This window comes from Hemiscyllium ocellatum, chromosome 4, assembly GCF_020745735.1.
Source record: "Hemiscyllium ocellatum isolate sHemOce1 chromosome 4, sHemOce1.pat.X.cur, whole genome shotgun sequence".
NCBI classification, from domain to species: Eukaryota; Metazoa; Chordata; class Chondrichthyes; order Orectolobiformes; family Hemiscylliidae; genus Hemiscyllium; species Hemiscyllium ocellatum.
This window is the reverse complement of record NC_083404.1, coordinates 64512487-64531239: the sequence shown is the minus strand read 5'-3', so window position 1 is coordinate 64531239 and position 18753 is coordinate 64512487. Positions and strand designations below refer to the sequence as shown.

Here is an 18753-nt window from a genome sequence, read left to right as displayed (position 1 = left end):
TTGCATCAGTGTATAATTCTATATGTGTGTTGTTTGTAGACGCTTCAGTGTCAGTGTTGTTTACATAGAATTCAGTGTTTCTTCACTGTCACTGGGTACAAATCCTGGAATTCCCTCCATAATGGGAGTGTGGGTCAATTCACAGCAGGTGCACTGCATCAGTTCAAAAAGGCAGCTACGGTTCTGTGTAAGAGTTGGTCATATACGGTTCATGTGCTTGTTATTCATATACCATTAGGTGTGTGATTTTGTTGTTCACACACATTTCAGTATATTTACTGTTCATATATAATTTACCGTGTATGGTGTTCATGTACAATTCAACGTGTGAGTGTAGTTAAAACACAATTAAGTGCATGAATATTATCCATACATAATTCACTGAGTTTGTCTTTGTGATTCATCGCGAATTCAGCACCTGAGTGTCGCTCGTATATAATTCAGTGTGTAATTGTCCATATGCAATTCAATGTGTGCGTTGTTCACATGTATTTCAGTGTGAGGGGATCAATCACATGCATTTCATTGTGTGTGTGTGTGTGTTGTTTGTGTACAATTCAGCGGGTATATGTTCAGTGTATGTTGACCATAGCCAATTCAGTAAGTGTGTTGATAATATACAGTTCAGTGTGTGTTTCTCATATAGATTTCAGTATAAACGTGTGTGTGTTATTCTTATATATTTCAGTGAGTATGTTCATCACATACAATTCAGTGTGTGTTGTTGACAAACAATTCAGTGTGTAAATATTGATCATATACATTCCCAATCAAGTGTGAATGTTGTTCATATAGAGTTCAGTGTTTTGCTGTTGATCACATAGAATTCAGTCTGTGTGTTGTTTATGTACAATTCAATGTATGCGTGAAGTTCATATGTAATTCAGTGCATGAGTGTTGTATATAATTTAATGTATGCATGTGTATATGGTTCATCTACAGTTCAGCATGTGAATTTTGTTTATATACACTCAGTGTGAATGTGTTATTCATATACATCTTAGCATGCATGTGTTTACATCACTTCAGTGTGTGAGAATTGTTAATATAAAATTCAGTGTGCCTTCTGCATATATATTTCAATGTACAAATGTTCATATATAATTCAACCTGAGTGTTGTTCACACACATTTCAGTGTGAGTGCTGTTCACATGCAGTTCAATGTGTGTGTGAGGTTTGTTCATGGACAGTTTGGTATGTATGTTATTTATATGCATTTCAGCTGTTAATGTTGTTCATATACTATTCAGTGTGTGTCCTGTACATGAACAAAGTATGAGTGTTTGTGTTGTTCATGTCCAATTCAGTGTGTGTTGTTCATGTTCAATTTATTGTTTATGTATTCACATACAGTTCAGTGTGTGAATGCTAATAATTTCCAATCCACTGTATGTGTTGTTCACATATGTTTCAGTATGTGAGGCTGTTCATATACATTTCTCCATGTGCTGGTCATAACAATTCAGTGTGAGTCTTCCGAAACAAGTCAGTGTGTAATTGTTGTTCATATACAATTCAGTGTGTGGATCTTGTTCATATACAAATCGGTGTGACTTTTGTTCATAGAAAATTCACGTGCAGTTCAGTGTATGTATTTTTACATGGTTCAGTGTGAAAGTATTGGCCACCTACAACTAATTGCACATGCATGTTTTTCATATACAATTCAATGTCTGAGTATTGTTCATATACAATTCCATGTGTGTTTATGTGTGTGTGGTTTATGTATAGTTCAATATGTGCGTGTAGTTCATCAATAACTCAAATGTGTTAATGATGTTCATATGCAATTCAATGTGTGATTTATACACCTACAATTCAGTGTGTGTTGGTCATTACAATTCAGTATGTGAGAGTTATTAATAAATAGATCAGTGTCTGTTGATCATATACAATTCAGTGTGTGTGTAATGTTCATATGCAGTTCAATTAGTGTGACTTTTTCATATACAATTAAGTGTATGAATATTGTTCATATTTAATTCGTTGTGTGTTTACGTATAGTTTAATGTATGAGTGTTGTGCAATTGTTTGGTGTGTGTTGATCATACACAAGTCAGTGTGAGTGTAGTTCATATAGATGTGAGAGTGTTGTTCAAATATTACTCAGTTTGTGCGATTGTATAGATTTCATTGTATGTATTTTTTCAGGTACTTTTCAATGTGTGAGTGTTTTGTAGGAAGTTCAGTATGAGCATTGTTCATAAACAACTGTGTGTGTGATGATTGTACACAATACACTGTGTGTGAGTATTCATCTACAATACGGTGCGAGTGGTTGGTCATATAAATTCAGAATGTGTTCACGCAAATGATTGTAAGAGAGTTGTTTTCTGAAGAAGTAACAAAGAGGATTGATGAGGGCAGAATGGTGGACATGATCTATATGGACTTCAGTAAGTCCATATACAACAAGGTTCCCCATGGGAGACTGGTTGGCAAGGTTAGATCTAATGGAATACAGGGAGAACTAGCCATTTAGATACAGAACTGGCTCAAAGGTAGAAGACAGAGGGTGGTGGCGGAGGGTTGTTTTTCAGAGCGGAGGCCTGTGACCAGTGAAGTGCCACAAGGATCGATGCTGGGTCCACTACTTTTCATCATTTATCAAAATGACTTGGATGTGAGCATAAAAGATATAGTTAGTAAGTTTGAAAATGACACCAAAATTGCAGGTGTAGTGGACAGCGAAGAAGGTTACCTCAGATTACAATGGAATCTTTATCAGATGGGCCATTGGGCTGAGAAGTGGCAGAGATGGAGCTCAATTTAGATAAATGTGAGGTGCTGCATTTTGAGAAAGCAAATCTTAGCAGGTCTTAGGGAGCGTTGCTGAACAAAGAGTCCTTGTAGTGCAGGTTCACAGCTCCTTGAAAGTGGAATCAAGGCATTGGAATGCTGTCCTTCATTGGTCAGAGTATTGAGTATAGGAGTTGGGAGGTTATGTTGCAGCTGTACAGGACATTGGTTAGGCCACTGTTGGAATATTGGAAAGATGTTGTGAAACTTGAAAGGGTGCAAAAAAGATTTACAAGGATGTTGCCAGGGTTGGAAGACTTGAGCAATAGGGAGAGGTTCAATAGGCTAGGGCTGTTTTCCCTGGAAGTCAGAGGCTGAGAGGTGATCTTATAGAGGTTTATAAAAACATGAGGGACATGGATAGGATAAATAGACAAAGTCTTTTCCCTGGGGTCAGAGAGGAGAAGGTGAGGACTGCAGATGCTGGAGATCAGAGCTGAAAATATGTTGCTGGAAAAGCGCAGCAGGTCAGGCAGCATCCAAGGAGCAGGAGAATCGACGTTTTGGGCATGAACCCTTCTTCAGGGTCAAAGAGTCCAGAACTAGAGGGCATTGGTTGAGGGTGAGAGGGGAAAGATATAAAAAAGACCTAAGGGGCACCTTTTCTTGCAGAGGGCGGCACGTGTATGGAATGAGCTGCCAGAGGAAGTGGTGGAGGCTAGTTCAATTGCAACATTTAAAAGATGTCTGGATGGATAGATGAATAGGAATGGAGAGATATGAGCCAGATGCTGACAGGTAAGACTAGATTGCGTTGGGATATCTGGTTGGCATGGACAAGTTGGACCGAAGGGTCTGTTTCTCTGTTGTACATCTCTATGACTCCATGACTCCATAACAGTGTATGTTTTCATAGCCATGTACACATTGTGTGTGCGCATATGTGCGCTCCTATGAATTCAGTTGATAATGTCATTCATATACAATTCTGCTTGTGCAAATGTTGGTAATATACAATTCAATCAGGTCTGTATATGAGTAACATTCTCAACTGAATTCTTAGGAGTGTGCATGCTCACACACATATGGCTATGAAGAACACACTGAATTGCATATGAATAACAGTTGCACAATGTTTGAATGTTGTTCACATACAATTCAATGTGTTGTGTATGTCTGTTCATAGACAGCTCAGTGTGTGATTGTTCATGTGAAATTCAGTTTGTATGACTTGATCATATACAATTCAGTGTGTGGAGTATTGTTCATATTCAATTCATTGTTTGTGGGTGCATATTCAGTTTAGTGTGTAAGTGTTGTTCATATACAATTCAGTTGTGAATTTTGTTCAAATGCATTTCAGTGCATGTTGTTTATATACAATTCAGTGGGTGTATGTGGTTCATGTACAGTTCTGTGTGTTGATCATGCACAATTCAATGTGAATGCTGCTCATAAAACTCAGTGTGTTTGTATACATTTCATTATGTTTGTTTTTCATGTACGTTTCAGTGTGAGTATTTTGTATGAAATTCAGCATGATGTACATTTATAACATGTTTGTGCTGTTCATTTACAACTATGTGTGAATGTTGTTCATATACATTTCAATATGAGTGTGTGTATGTTCATATACAGTTCAGTGTGTGTGTTGTTTATGTATAATTTCGTATGGGATTGCTGTCCATATGCATTTCAGTATGTAAAAATTGCTCATATACAATTCAATGTTTTCTGTTGTTTGTAAAAAATTCAGTGTGTGATTACTGTTTATATACATTTCAGTGTATGAATGTTATTTAATACACTATTAAGTGTGAGTGTTCATATTCAACTCAATGCGTAACTGTTGTTCATAATTCAATTTATGAATATTGTTCATGTACAATTATGCATGTTATTCATTTAGAATTCAGTATGTATTGTTCATATATGGATAGTATTCAGTTACAGTTCAATGTGAATGTTGTCCATTTACAATTCAGTACATGAGTGTAGTTCATATATAGTTCAGTATGTGAGTGTTGCATACATACAAAACAGTGTTTTTTTTTATGTACACTTTGTCAGTGTGTTTGTTTCTCACATACAATTCAGTGCATGAAAATTCTTCCTACATAACACAGTGTAAGAATGTTGTTCTCATACATTCATTATGTGAGTGTTGTTCAGTACAGTGGACAATTTGTGAATTTGCTCATATGTAATTTGTGTGTCATTGTTCATGTACAATTCAGTATGTGAATTGTGTTCATATACAATTGTGTGCATGTTGTTCATATACTACTGAGTTTCAGTGTTACACATACACAATATAGTGTTTGAATGTTGTTCATATGTGTGCTTCTGTTGTTCATCTTGAATTTTGATCAGAAACAGCTACATTTGAAAGGTGTTCATATGTAATTCAATGTCTGAGAGTTGTTCACATACATTTCTATGACTCTATGACTCTAATTCAGTATCAGGTTGTCATTCATATGCAATTCACTGTGAGAATGTTGTGCCTATACATTTCAATGTATGTTTTTCATATACAATTCAATTGTGAATGCTGTCATATAGAATTCAGTTTGTGAGTGTCATTTATACAGAATTCAGTGTATATCTGTATGTTGTGTGTGTATGTTCATAGACATTTCATTAACACTTTTTTCAGAAATCATTTAGGGTGTAGATGTTGTTCATATATAATTCAGTTTGCGAGTTTTATTCATATACACCTCATTGTGTGATCTTCATATGCAGTTCAGTGTCTGAATATTCACACGTAATTTAGTGTGTGAGTGTTGTTCACATCCAACTCTCTCTGTGAATTATGTTCATATACTATTCAGTGTTTGAGTATTGGTCACTCAGTGTTCAGTGTGAGAGTCTTGTTCAGATAAAATTCAGAGCATTATCTTATACAATTCAGTGTTTAATTTTGTTCATATACTATTCATCATACATAAATAAGTTTTTTTAGTTCTTTTTTAAATGTTCGCATGGGATATGGGCATCGCTGACTAGGCCAGCGTTATTGCCCATCCCTAATTGCCCAGAGAGCAGTTGATGTTGGTCTGGAGTCACATTTAGACATGTAAGAATGGCAGTTTCCTTCCCAAAATGACATTAGTGAATCAGGTAGGTTTTCCCAACAAAGACAATGGATTCATGATCATCATTAGACTCTTAATTTCAGATTTTGTTTCTTTAAATTCAAAGTGTGAACATTGTTCATATTCAGTTTATATGTGGTTCAGTGTGTGAATGTTGTTCATATAAAGATCAGTGTTGTTTGTGTACACTTCACTGTGATTTGTACTTCAAAGTTGATCATAGGCGATACAGTCTGTAAATGTTGTCCATATACAATTCAGTGTGTGTGTTGTTCCTGTACAGTTCAGTTATGTGTACATATAAAATTCAGTATGCGACTGTTCATGTACAATTCAGTGAGGGAGTGATAATTTATAATTCAGCTTGAGTGTGATTCATATACAATTCAGTGTGTCCTGTGCAAACACATTTCATTGTGTGATCATTCACAATTCAGCATGTGAGGTTATTTGTATACAGTTTGCTGGGCATGTGTTGCTCATATCAATTCAGTGTGTAAATGTTGTTCATATACACTTTAGATGTGTACTTTTTATGAACAATTTGCCATGTGAGTATTGTTCATGTACCATTCAGTAAATGAGAATTGTTCATTTTAGTTCACTGTGAACATGTGTATGTTATTCATGTCTAATTCAGTGTGTGTTCATATACAATTCAGCTGTGAATGTTGCTCATTTACAATTCATTGTGTATGTTACTCATATATAATCCACTGTATATATGATGTTCATATACAGTTCAATGTATGTTGTTCATATGCCATTCAGTGTGCGATTCTTGTTCATTTACCATTCAATGTGTGAGTGCTATTTATGTACAAACTTTTGTATATGTATTTTCATATCGAAGTCAGTGTGTGAATGTTATCCATATACAATTCATGGTATGTTGTTCATGTGCAGTTGAGTGTGTGAATATTGTTCATTTACATTTCAATATGTTGTCCATATACAGTTAAGTGTGTGAATATTATTCATGCGTAATTCAGTGAGTGAGTGACCTTGTAAATTTCCCTGGATGAAGTTTGACCATGCATTGCTCAGTAGGGCTGATTTTGTTTTTCTGTCAGAGAGGTGGCTTGGTGGAAAACAAAATGTCAATTCACAGCTTGAGATTTTTGGATTGGTTAATTTTAACGGAGGAAAATCATGGGGGCTGTATGCCTGTGAATACCTCAATGTGTTCCTCCTGGTGATGCAAGAAGCATAGATTTGACACAGGTTTGTGAATGTTAATCATGCACAGTTAATACCTGTTCATCAAGCATGAAACATGCACTCTTGGACGTCTAGATTAATGTGCTGGATAGCTCACTGATTATTCTCCAAACAAAAAGATAATTGAAATTTAACAAAAAGCAGGCCAACTTGCTCTAAACCAGCATCTAAAAATTAATCAATTCTTTAACTTTTTATCAATTGTTTTATTTGTCTTCGCACGACTGATATTACTTTTTAAAAACTGATCAAACAGTTCCAAGGCCAAGTTCAGTTCTAAAAAATCTATATGTAACATTTTGTATCTTGCTTATAATGGGAATCCTTGAGGATTAGAAGAAACAAACAGTGAGGCATTAATCATATGCAGAATAAATTATAGAAGACTATGAGAGCCATCAGTGTGCTATTGGAGACTTTGACCATGTGGGGGCCACTGAAAGGATTGATCAGGAGTGGATGAGTAGACAGGAGGACTCCCAAGTGATTCTGGGATAACCTAATTTATCATGTTTTTCTTAGTTATTAATTAATGCACTCATAATGGCAGTGATTGTACCATTGATCAGCAGTAAAACACTGAGACTAGAGAGTGGAATGGATTGAGGTTCTACATTTTGGTGAAGGCGAAAGCTGGTGGAGGTGATCAGTGTAGTTTAAAGGGTTAACACTCAAATACGTAAATAGTAAGCTTTGTCAGTAATTGAATGATACAGAAACTCTGAAGAGTGATGCTATTGTGTTGATCTGATGCAAAGTCTGACTGTAGATAATTCATAGAATGTTGAATCAACAGTAATTTTGAAAGGAGCTGAGACTCAAGCAACACAGAGCAATAAACCTTTTCAGGACTACACTGCAATAATAGAATCAGGAACTGTCCTTACACCTATGACTCAATCCTGGCACTAACTGGGAAACATTAGGAGACCCTGCAGCACTGGTGCGATGTCAACTTTTAAAAAAAAAGCATGTTGACTTCAATGTACAATCCAAAGATCTCAAAGGTTTTCAATCTTGATAAGATCTGAGCTGGGCACAATGATATCACAAATTGATTATCAAGCCTGATTTCCTATTACACGAACTGATGTGCATGCTCTTAACTGTTAAGTCAGATTAATGGGCATCCTTGGAGTTCCAACTCTTCATTGACAATAAGAACATAATTGATGTAATTTAGCTGTATTTCCTGGCATACCAATCTGTCTTTTTTTTTCATTTAAGCATCTGGAAACAGCTCAGCTTTTTTTTAAAACAGTAGTTCACATGGGCTGTGGACATGCTCCCATACTTAGATTAGATTATTTACAGTGTGGAAACAGGCCCCTTGGCCCAACAAGTCCACATTGACCCTCCGAACAGCAACCCACCCAGACCCATTCCCCTACATTTATCCCTTCACCTCACACTACGGGGCAATTTAGCATGGCCAATTCACCTAACCTGCACATATTTTTTAGACTGTGGGAGGAATCTAGAGCACCCGGAGGAAACCCACACAGACACAGGGAAAATGTGCAAACTCCACACAGACAGTTGCCTGAGGCAGGAATTGAACCTGGGTCCCTGGCGCTGTGAGGCAGCAGTGCTAACCACTGTGCCACCGTGCTGCCCACTATGCCATACAGGTACATATAGCTTGATTATTTTTACTTAATCATATTTACCAGAATTTATTTTTCTGCCAAATCATTTCCCTTCTTCTCTTTCCCCCAAGGCATTGAGCTATTTGATTCCCAGTCATCATTCAGTACTTAACTCAAATATGAGTAAAGATGGCAGGAAATGGTTAGGAAAGGAGGGAAATGGCAGTTGGGTTGCTAGAGATGGGGAGTGATGTCTGAGTGTCCCTTAAGCTGTCAAATAGTGTGAGGTGGTTGAATGTGAGGAGGGCACTGTTTGAGAGAAATTAGGGGTTACAGTTTAATGAATGGTGGTAACACTGAAGTAGGTGAACAGAGTGATTGGGCTAGCTGGGTGTGTGAGTGTGGGACTGAGATGTCAGAGTGGATACCTGAATAAATGAGTGAACTAAATGAGTGAGTTGGTGAACTGAACAGGTGACTAAGTAACTGGAGGACTGTTGATTGGTGAATGATTTACTGCTAGAGTGTAGTGGGCACGTGGATATTTTAATGAATGGGAAGGGGCTTGATTGGTGGGATAATGGTTGGACCTGTTCAGTTGGTGAGTGAGTAACTTGGGAGGAGGACTGAGACTTGGTGGCTGCATGAGTGATTGAGTCATGGGGGGGGGGATATCAGTGGGTGAAGGAGTGACTGAATGGCAGTAGAGTGAGTGGTGGGAGTGAGTGAATGGGACTGGACCTCATACAGACCCACCGTACCCTCCTTCCTCCCTCAAAATTCCTTTTCAGTCCTCCCCACCCTCCTGCCAAATTGCAAAAGCCTAGCCACAAAGAACTTAACAGACAAGGCAAAACCATGATGAAAGCCACTTATTGCCTCTAATTTCAGGTGATTTCCACTGAGACCGTCTCAGAGTGTACAGCATCAAAGGCAACCAAGGTCACTGCTGGTCAAACACAACTCATTAGTTTGTCTTTGGTCTCCACTCCCATCTCTGGTGATCAGAGCTTGGGGCCTCATCTTTTTCTCAGTCTAGCTCTGTTTCTTAACTGAAAAGGCAAAAGAAAATGTTTTTTACTAGTTATCTCTGCTGCTTGAGGTTATTTTCATGAATTATTCACTTAAATGATTAATTTATTGCTTTAGAGTTTAAACTGAAAATTGTGTTTACTGGTGTGTTCAACATCATCATTCTGAAATTTGCCCACCAATTCCCAAGGGAGTGACAAATTGAAATGTATTCCCAACTCTATGTGAAATTGTTGACAATCCTAATTCAAAACTTAATTGGTTAATGTGCTTGTTAAAGAAGGAAGGTCCATTTTACTTTTATGGGTAAGATCAATTGGATAATCTATTCAATGCTGTCTCCCCACATTGTATCACACAAAACAAATTACTCGTAGATATTTTCTTTCTTGATGATGCACCTCTCGATTAGGTAGGACCTGAAGGCAGTTCCCTGGCTCAGAGTAAGTGCCAGTACCATTGCGTCACAAGAACACTCAACAAAATATGTTTTCTTGTTTTCTCATTATGAGCTGAAAATGTGTTGCTGGTTAAAGCACAGCAGGTCAGGCAGCATCCAAGGAACAGGAAATTCGACGTTTCGGGCATAAGCCCTTCATCAGGAATGAGGAAAGTGTGTCCAGCAGGCTAAGATAAAAGGTAGGGAGGAGGGACTTGGGGGAGGGGGAGGCGATGGAGATGTGATAGGTGGAAGGAGGTCAAGGTGAGGGTGATAGGCCGAAGTGGGGTGGGGGTGGAGAGGTCAGGAAGAAAATTGCAGGTTAGGAGGGCGGTGCTGAGTTCGAGGGAATCGACTGAGACAAGGTGGGGGGAGGGGAAATGAGGAAACTGGAGAAATCTGAGTTCTTCCCTTGTGGTTGGAGGGTTCCCAGGCGGAAGATGAGGTGCTCTTCCTCCAACCATCGTGTTGTTATGTTCTGGCGATGGAGGAGTCCAAGGACCTGCATGTCCTTGGTGGAGTGGGAGGGAGAGTTAAAGTGTTGAGCCACGGGGTGGTTGGTCCGAGCATCCCAGAGGTGTTCCCTGAAGCGTTCTGCAAGTAGGCAGCCCGTCTCCCCAATATAGAGGAGGCCACATCGGGTGCAACGGATGCAATAGATGATGTATGTGGAGGTGCAGGTGAATTTGTGGCAGATATGTAAGGATCCCTTGGGGCCTTGGAGAGAGGTAAGGGAGGAGGTGTGGGCGCAAGTTTTGCATTTCCTGCGGTTGCAGGGGAAGGTTGGACACACTTTCCTCATTCCTGATGAAGGGCTTATGCCCGAAACATTGAATTTCCTGTTCCTTGGATGCTGCCTTGGTGCTTTAATCAGCAACACATTTTCAGCTCTGATATCCAGCATCTGCAGACCTCACTTTTTACTTGTTTTCTCATTATCCAAAAATTTTCAAGTCAATTGATGTTCATTAACATAAAGCCTGTTATTACAAAGGCCTTGTTAGCCGGTAAAGGAAGCTTTCAAATTCGTAACATGTGCAGTATACTTTCCACAATTTGTAACCAAAAGAGTTGGTAAGTGTGAGTGCCGTGGAAAGGACCTGTCCATTGAATTCTTGAATATGCCCGTACGCTAGACATTGCCCTTTATTTGCCAGGCTGTGCTAGGCCAATAGTTAGATGGGCCCAGTTTTGAATTGAATGGAACAGATTTTGAATTTGAATTATTTGCCCAGCTATTTTCCTGAAAAATGATGCACAGCTTGCTGAGAATTTTAAAAAAATTAAATCATCTGCCAGGAATTGGTCTACATTAGACATAAACATCTATGTTATACTAATCCAATCTATGTTTTCATGCTGAACACTCATTCTACTTATCGTGAAAGGAGTACTGTGTGCAATCCTTTGTTTGCTTCTGTATCCTCAAATGCCTGTCATTTCAGGAGCCTGAGTAATTCAATATGGTAGATTACACTCAACAAGCAGACCTAGCAATACTTGAATATAAACAGAGATTTTAAAAACTGAAATGGGAAATAATCAATTAACAGTGGTTGCAGTAATGAAGTATATGATAATGTCTTATGAGAGGAAGGTATTAAGGCTTCATTTTAACATTGTGTAATTAGATAGTGTAATGAATTCTTCCTTAGCAGGTATAGAACACTAATAGATACTAAAAATGTGAAATAATCAAAGGACTAAAATGGTAAAGGAAATAAGCACAGAAATGTACATGAGGAACATATGAAACTGAAGGGCCTGATAGATTTCATACTAGAGTGTTAAAGGAAGTAACTACAGAGATAGTGAATGCTGTGTTTTTTCCAGCTCCATGCTTTTCGACTACTTAAAAAGATGAATCTGTAGTTTTGGGAAACGTGTATTGGCATAGAGGATTGGCTAAATATTAAAAGACAGCATTGCGATAAAGGACATTTTCAGAATGGTTTTCTGTAACTAGTGAAGAGTAGCAGGGGTCAGTGCTGGGGCCACAATTAGCTTAGATTACTTATAGTGTGGAAACAGGCCCTTTGGCCCAACAAGTCCACACCAACCCTCCGAAGAGCAACCCACCCAGACCCATTCCCCTACATTTACCCCTTCACCTAACACTAGAGGCAATTTAGCATGGCCAATTCACCTAACCTGCACATCTTTGTGACTGTGGGAGGAAACCAGAGCACATGGAGTAAACCCACGCAGACACAGGAAGAATGTGCAAACTCCACATAGACAGTTGCCTGAGGCGGGAATTGAACCTAGGTTTCTGGCACTGTGAGGCAGCACTGCTAACCACTGTGCCGCCGTATTTGCAGTATGTGTTAATGACTTAGATGAGAGAAGTGAATATATTAAGGTGAGGAGACAAAAAGTAAAGATATCAAAAAGAGTCTCCCAAAAGGTATGGGAAGGTTAAGTAAATGTGCAAAAACTTGGCAGACAGAACATAGTACGGGGAAATGTGAAGTTATGCACTTTGGCAGGAAGAAAAGAAGAGCTGAATATTATTTAAATAAAAAAGACTTCAGAAATCTGCAGCACAGAAGGGTTTTTGTTGATCAATCACAAAACGCTAGTAAAGAAGGGCAGTGGGTAAAACTCATTGCTGGCCTTCAAGTCAAAAACAATAGTATATAAAAATAGGGGAGGAGAAAGTGAGGGCTTCCTGAGGAAGGGCTTATGCATCGAATTTCCTGTTCCTCGGATGCTGCCTGACCTGCTGCGCTTTTCCAGCGGCACATTTTCAGCTATAAAAATAGGGGAGTCTTACTAAAATTATACAAGGCACTAGTTGTACCAAATCTGGTATAATGCAAACAATTTGATCTCCTTATGTAAGGAAAGTCATGCTGATATTGGAGGCAATCCAGAGCAGGTTCACTAGATTGATCAGGGAAAAGAGAAATTTCCTTCTGAGGAGAGGTTGAGTAGGTTGTGCTCATACTCACTGAAGTTTAGAAGAATGACAGGGAAACTTTTCGGAAAATAAAGAATCTTAAGGGGGTTGTCAGGGTAGATGCTGAGAGGTTGTTTTCCCTTGTGGGAGAATCTAGCACCAGAGGGTAAAATCACCAAGTATGAAATCACCTACTTAAGACAGGGATGACGATTTTTTTCCAGAGTAGTGAATCTATGGAATTCTTTACCATTGAGGGCTGTAGAGGTTGGATTGTTGTGTATATTCAAGGCAGATATAGATTCTATTTTAATCAGTAGGGAGTCCAGTGTTAGGAGAATAAGTTAGGAAATTGTAGTTTAAGAGCATCATGTCATCCATAATCTCAGTTGATGAAGGAACTATTCTCTCAGTTAGTCCACTGAATCTTGTGCTTTGTCTAATTTAAAAAGGTTTCTGATCCTGAGCCAGATTGAAACACGAATCTGTTGGTCTGGTCTAGGATTGTAACTATGGATTTTGAATGAGTTAAAATAAAATGTCCATTGAGTCTGAGCCTGAGTCTGAAGCCACTAGTGGTCTCAGGTTCAACGATGGCAATTGGATGTTCCTAGAAAACAATTGATTGAGTTTGTGTTAATAGTTGGTTCGTGTGATCAGACTGGGAATTGCTTTGGATGATTGCAGTAAGCAGATTCTGCAGCATTTTGACAATTGCATTGATTCAGTTAACTTAAGCAAAGTGGAGTGAATCAATTGAAAGAACTTTATAACAAATGTATGTGGATGAATGGCACCTCTCTCTTATACTGTCATTCTTCTAGTTAGGAGGATGGCCTGATTCCTTATCTTGACCTAATCCTCCACTTTTTATTTTAAAAAGGAAAATAACATCACCAATTATGTGTATACAGACTATATAATATTCAGTATCGGAAACAACTTGACCAAATTCCTTAAAATAGCAAATAACTGTTTATTACAAAATAAACATTGCTCAAACAGGGCACGAAGGTTTAAAGTGCTTACTTATATATAACTGACCTTCTTGGAAAATAATACACAAAAATACACACACAAACATGGAAACACACCCCGCCGAGCTTGGAGGAAAAAAAGGAATAATACGACAGAATGTTATCTTTGACTTGATAACAGTTAAATTCAGAAGACACGAGCCATTGGAGTCTCTTCTCAGATCAGTCATGCTGGGTGAATTCTCTTTATTGAAGACAGTGACATAGATTACTATTTCTTCTTTTAAAATCCTCCAACTATGATAATGAGACCTTCAAGTGAGTTTTCAACTTGCAACTTTAGATAAAAGGTGTTCCAGAGAAAAAAAAAGGAAAAGAGAGAGAGAGAGAGAGCAAAAATATTTCTGTATTTGTGAAGTTCTCACTGGCTGTGTTCAGAACAGCATTTCTATTGCTCATAAACTGGGTCTTGTGACCTCTTTCAGAAATGTTACAGACTTAGTGTCTCCATTCAATCATTTTGTTCTTTATAAATGAAACATTTTTGCTCCTGTAGCCAGTATCCTTTGCTCTGAAAAATCATACTTCCAAAAACGTTCAAGTATATAAATATATATTAAAAATGCATATGTCCAGTTAATTATATTATAAATTAATGTTTTAGATAATTCATCTTCATATCAAACTCTAATTTCTGACCTGAACTCATCCAGATGAAGCAAATGGTCAAGCGTCATAGCTCAGTCTGACTCAGTATGCTGTTTCCCATTTATTGTTCTATCAATAGAATGTAAATGTTAATATCCTAGTCTGTACAGTCAGTACTCAGTCACTGTCATCTTCCACTCTTCAATTTTGTACAGTACTCATTTGATGGTTACTCAAGGAATTATATTCCAATCTATGCATACAGGTAGTTCTCCTATAATGCCATAGTTGCGCTTCAGCAAAACCTTGCCAAATAGAAAATTACTTAATGGAGCCTTTGGGAAAGTTTTTTTTGGATTAGATTCCCTACAGTATGGAAACTGGCCTTTTTGCCCAACAAAGACCCTCCGAAGAGCAATCCACCCAGACACATTCCCCTACATTTTACCCCTGACTAACGCACCTATCACTATGGGCAATTTTAGCATGGCCAATTCACCTAACCTGCACATCTTTGGATTGTGGGAGGAAATCAGAGCACCTGGAAGAAACCCAAGCAGACATGGGAAGAATGTGCAAACTCCACACAGACAGAAGCCCAAGGCAGGAATCCAGTGCAGGTCCCTGGCGTAATGAGGCAGCAATGCTAATCACTGACCCACCATACTGCCCGGTGTTAGGGGCAGCCCAGCAAAAAATATAGTTCACAGTCGCTCAGAAATCACCCAAAGGTCGAAAGCAAAGTATAGCACAGGCTGAATGAAGGCTGAAATTATATTTATTAACAAAACAAATGTAAATTTAACACAGTACATTTAAAAAATGTAAGAAAGCTGCTGTCTGTACACCAAGTCTCACAGAAGGCTGCTCTGTCAGCAGCTGACATTGGCGCATGTGCAGAATGGCACAGAGATATCGACATGCACATCAACGCATGCGCAGAATGAAGTGCGCGAACTGATCCCTGCTGGAATCGTTCTATTGCCAGCGAAGGTAAGTTTTCTCCAAAACACCATTCCGTAATTCTTCAGTGACATTTTAGCCATGTCATGCTGCTGAAACATGTGTTATCCCAGAACTACCTGTATGACAAATCTGCAGGTATCCTTGCACATTGTCTTGATTCCCTTAACACATTCTTCCTCAAATACAAGTCAAACACACTGAAGTGTACAACAGCCTATTCTACTGATTGTAATACCCGCATCGCCTGTCAATTCTGCATTCTGGTTGGTCAATAGCCAATTAACATTTAATCACTTTTAACATATCCTTATCAGCATCAGTGGATTGTTGAATGAGATTTATTCTCTCAAGAGTATTATGTGTTTTTCAAAGAATGTGAGTGCTAGCACAGATTTAATTGAACCATAGCAATTGACTTTTAAGTGATAGTTACAGTTTGGCTGTAGGCATTTAGAGGTCAACGCAGCTACTAAGTCTGAGTTAACACAGAATTTTTAATCAGCCAGTTCAACTGTATTAAGACACACATTTGGAGGAGATGAGTCCTGAACTCAGGCCTTCTACCTCAGAGATAGGGACATTACCACTGTACCACAAGAGCTCCCTGAGTGAACTTACACCATTGTGTGGTCAAACTTCATCATCTGCCTGTTGGTTAGCATATTCACAATGTCAATACATCACATCTGTGTCTCCATTTGAACAATTTCATGTGAGCTCCATTTTTTTTCATTTTTAGTGTTCATTTAAAAGTGGTGTTGGTTTTTGGAATATGAAACTTGGTCCATTTCTAACAAGTTGTCAATTTACAAACTCCCTTTGCAATACATTCACTTGACCTGTAAAGTCAGTTTCCTTTCAATTAAACGTGTTCTTGCTGAAGGACTGGCTACACCACTGAATTTATCATTCTTAAGCACTGGTGTATTATGCTCTGCAAGTAGGCTGAAGGACTGATCGAAGAGCATTTATTATTGTGAATCTTTTTCTTCTTTCATTAGATTTACTTGAGATTTCTTGACTACGAGATGGAGAATTCAAATGAGTGTAAACGCAATTTTGTGGCAATATATGATGGAAGCAATGCAGTGGAGGACCTTAAAGCCAAATTCTGCAGCACTGTAGCCAATGATTTGATGCTTCGCACAGGGATAGGCGTCATTCGCATGTGGGCTGATGAGGGAAGTCGGAGCAGTCACTTCCAGATGCTTTTCACATCCTTTCAAGAACGTATGTACTATTTGGATTCTTTTTCATTTCTTAAAATTGCACGACCAGGCCATATTGTACATGGTTAACAAAGGTTTCTTACATCAGCAAGAGACTTCAAAAGAGTCCTCTAATGTATAATGTCTTGCATGTTTGGCATGCAGGAAAAATCTGAAGTAACAAAATAATTGTGACAATCAGCATGAAACAATTTCTCTCAAAGGTTTAGTTCTAAGAGCCTGTGTTCAACCAGATATACTGTCAACAATCCATCTTCATGGAATTTAACAATACATCAATCAGTTGTTTTAATTCGACATAAATCATTGGTCAGGCCATATGAGTAATTTTGGGCTGTTGCCAGAACTTGCTAGGAAAGTACCGCTACATTTAAAACAAAATTGAAACAATAATTTATGGTGAGGCAGTGATTGCCTTGGAGTTGCAAATTTCTGGAACATCTTGGGCTAATTCAGCCTTTCCACAAAGAATTTGGTTTTCTTTTTCAAGGGATGTGGCCATCACTGAGAGGTCAATATTCTTTTCCATCGCTAACCATCTTTGAAGTGAGTAGCTTCCTCAGCTATTTCAGAGGATAGGTAGAGCTAACCACATTACAATGGGAGCAGAGTCATATATAGGCCAGACTGGGTAGGGATCGCCAGTTTCCTTCCTGAAAAACACAATATTGAACAAGAAGGATTTTCACTCTCTTAGTGAGAGTGACTTCCAACTCCATGTTTTATGTACTAAGTGTAACTTGCACCCACTGCAGTGGTAGTATTTGAATCCAGTATCCTTGCACATTAATTAACCCGGTTCATTGGATTACCAGTCCAGTAACATTACCACTATTAGTGGTAGTATTATTATCACCACTATTACCACATCATCCTATCACAAAAGTGACAACTCACCATCAATTCCCCATAATGCCTAGAGATTGCAGTATTTGATCAGAAAATACGTATTAAGCTCGCTGTAAACTCTTCCAGCTGTTACTTATCAAAATACAACCTTGAAGTAATAAGTTAATACTATGCTGCTCAGTTTCTCAGTGTTGAAAAGGAACAACAGAAACTATTGACTCTCACTACTGTAGACAGAAAGTCATTTCTCAAGGTCACTTGTAATTCTAAATTGAAAGAAAAATCCTTCCTTTCTATTTATGACACTTTTGTCTCCTTCTTTAAATCAAACCTTTCCAGTTTGATTTATCATCCTTCTATCATCGATAGTCACAGGTGAGGTGCCAGAAGATTGGAGGTTGGCTAACGTGGTGTCACTGTTTAAGAAATGTGGTAAGGACAAGCCAGGGAACTATAGACCTGTGAGCCTGACATCAGTGGTGGGCAAGTTGTTGGAGGGAATCCTGAGGGACAGGATGTGCATGTATTTGGAAAGGCAAGAACTGATTAGAGATAGTCAGCCTGAATTTGTGCGTGGGAAATCATATCTCACAAACTTGGTTGAGTTTTTTGAAGAAGTAACAAAGAGGATTGATGAGGGCAGAGTGGTAGACGTGATCTATATGAACCTCAGTAAGGCATTTGACAAGGTTCCCCATGGGAGACTGATTAGCAAGGTTAGATCTCATGGAATACAGGGAGAACTAGCCATTTGGATACAGAACTGGCTCAAAGATAGAAGACAGAGGATGGTGGTGGAGGGTTGTTTTTTCAGACTGGAGGCCTGTGACCAGTGGCGTGCCACAAGGACCTGTGCTGGTCCACTACTTTTCATCATTTATCGAAATGATTTGGATGTGAGCATAAGAGGTATAAGTTAGTAAGTTTGCAGATGACACCAAAATTGGAGGTGTAGTGGACAGTGAAGAAGGTTACCTCTGATTACAATGGAAATTTGATTAGATGAGCCAGCTGAATTTTGGGAAAACAAATCTTGGCAGGACTTTTACACTTAATGGTA

General features: G+C 38.5%; 1 protein-coding gene across 1 annotated transcript in view; it reads left to right on the top strand.

The window, feature by feature from the left end:
• neto1l (neuropilin (NRP) and tolloid (TLL)-like 1, like) overlaps positions 1–18753 on the top strand; it is a 195058-nt gene that overhangs the window by 131437 nt on the left and 44868 nt on the right. Inside the window, exon 7 of the mRNA XM_060824299.1 lies at positions 16617–16845. Within this exon, the coding sequence (XP_060680282.1) occupies positions 16617–16845 (229 nt within the window). The remainder of the gene's footprint in view (positions 1–16616; positions 16846–18753) is intronic.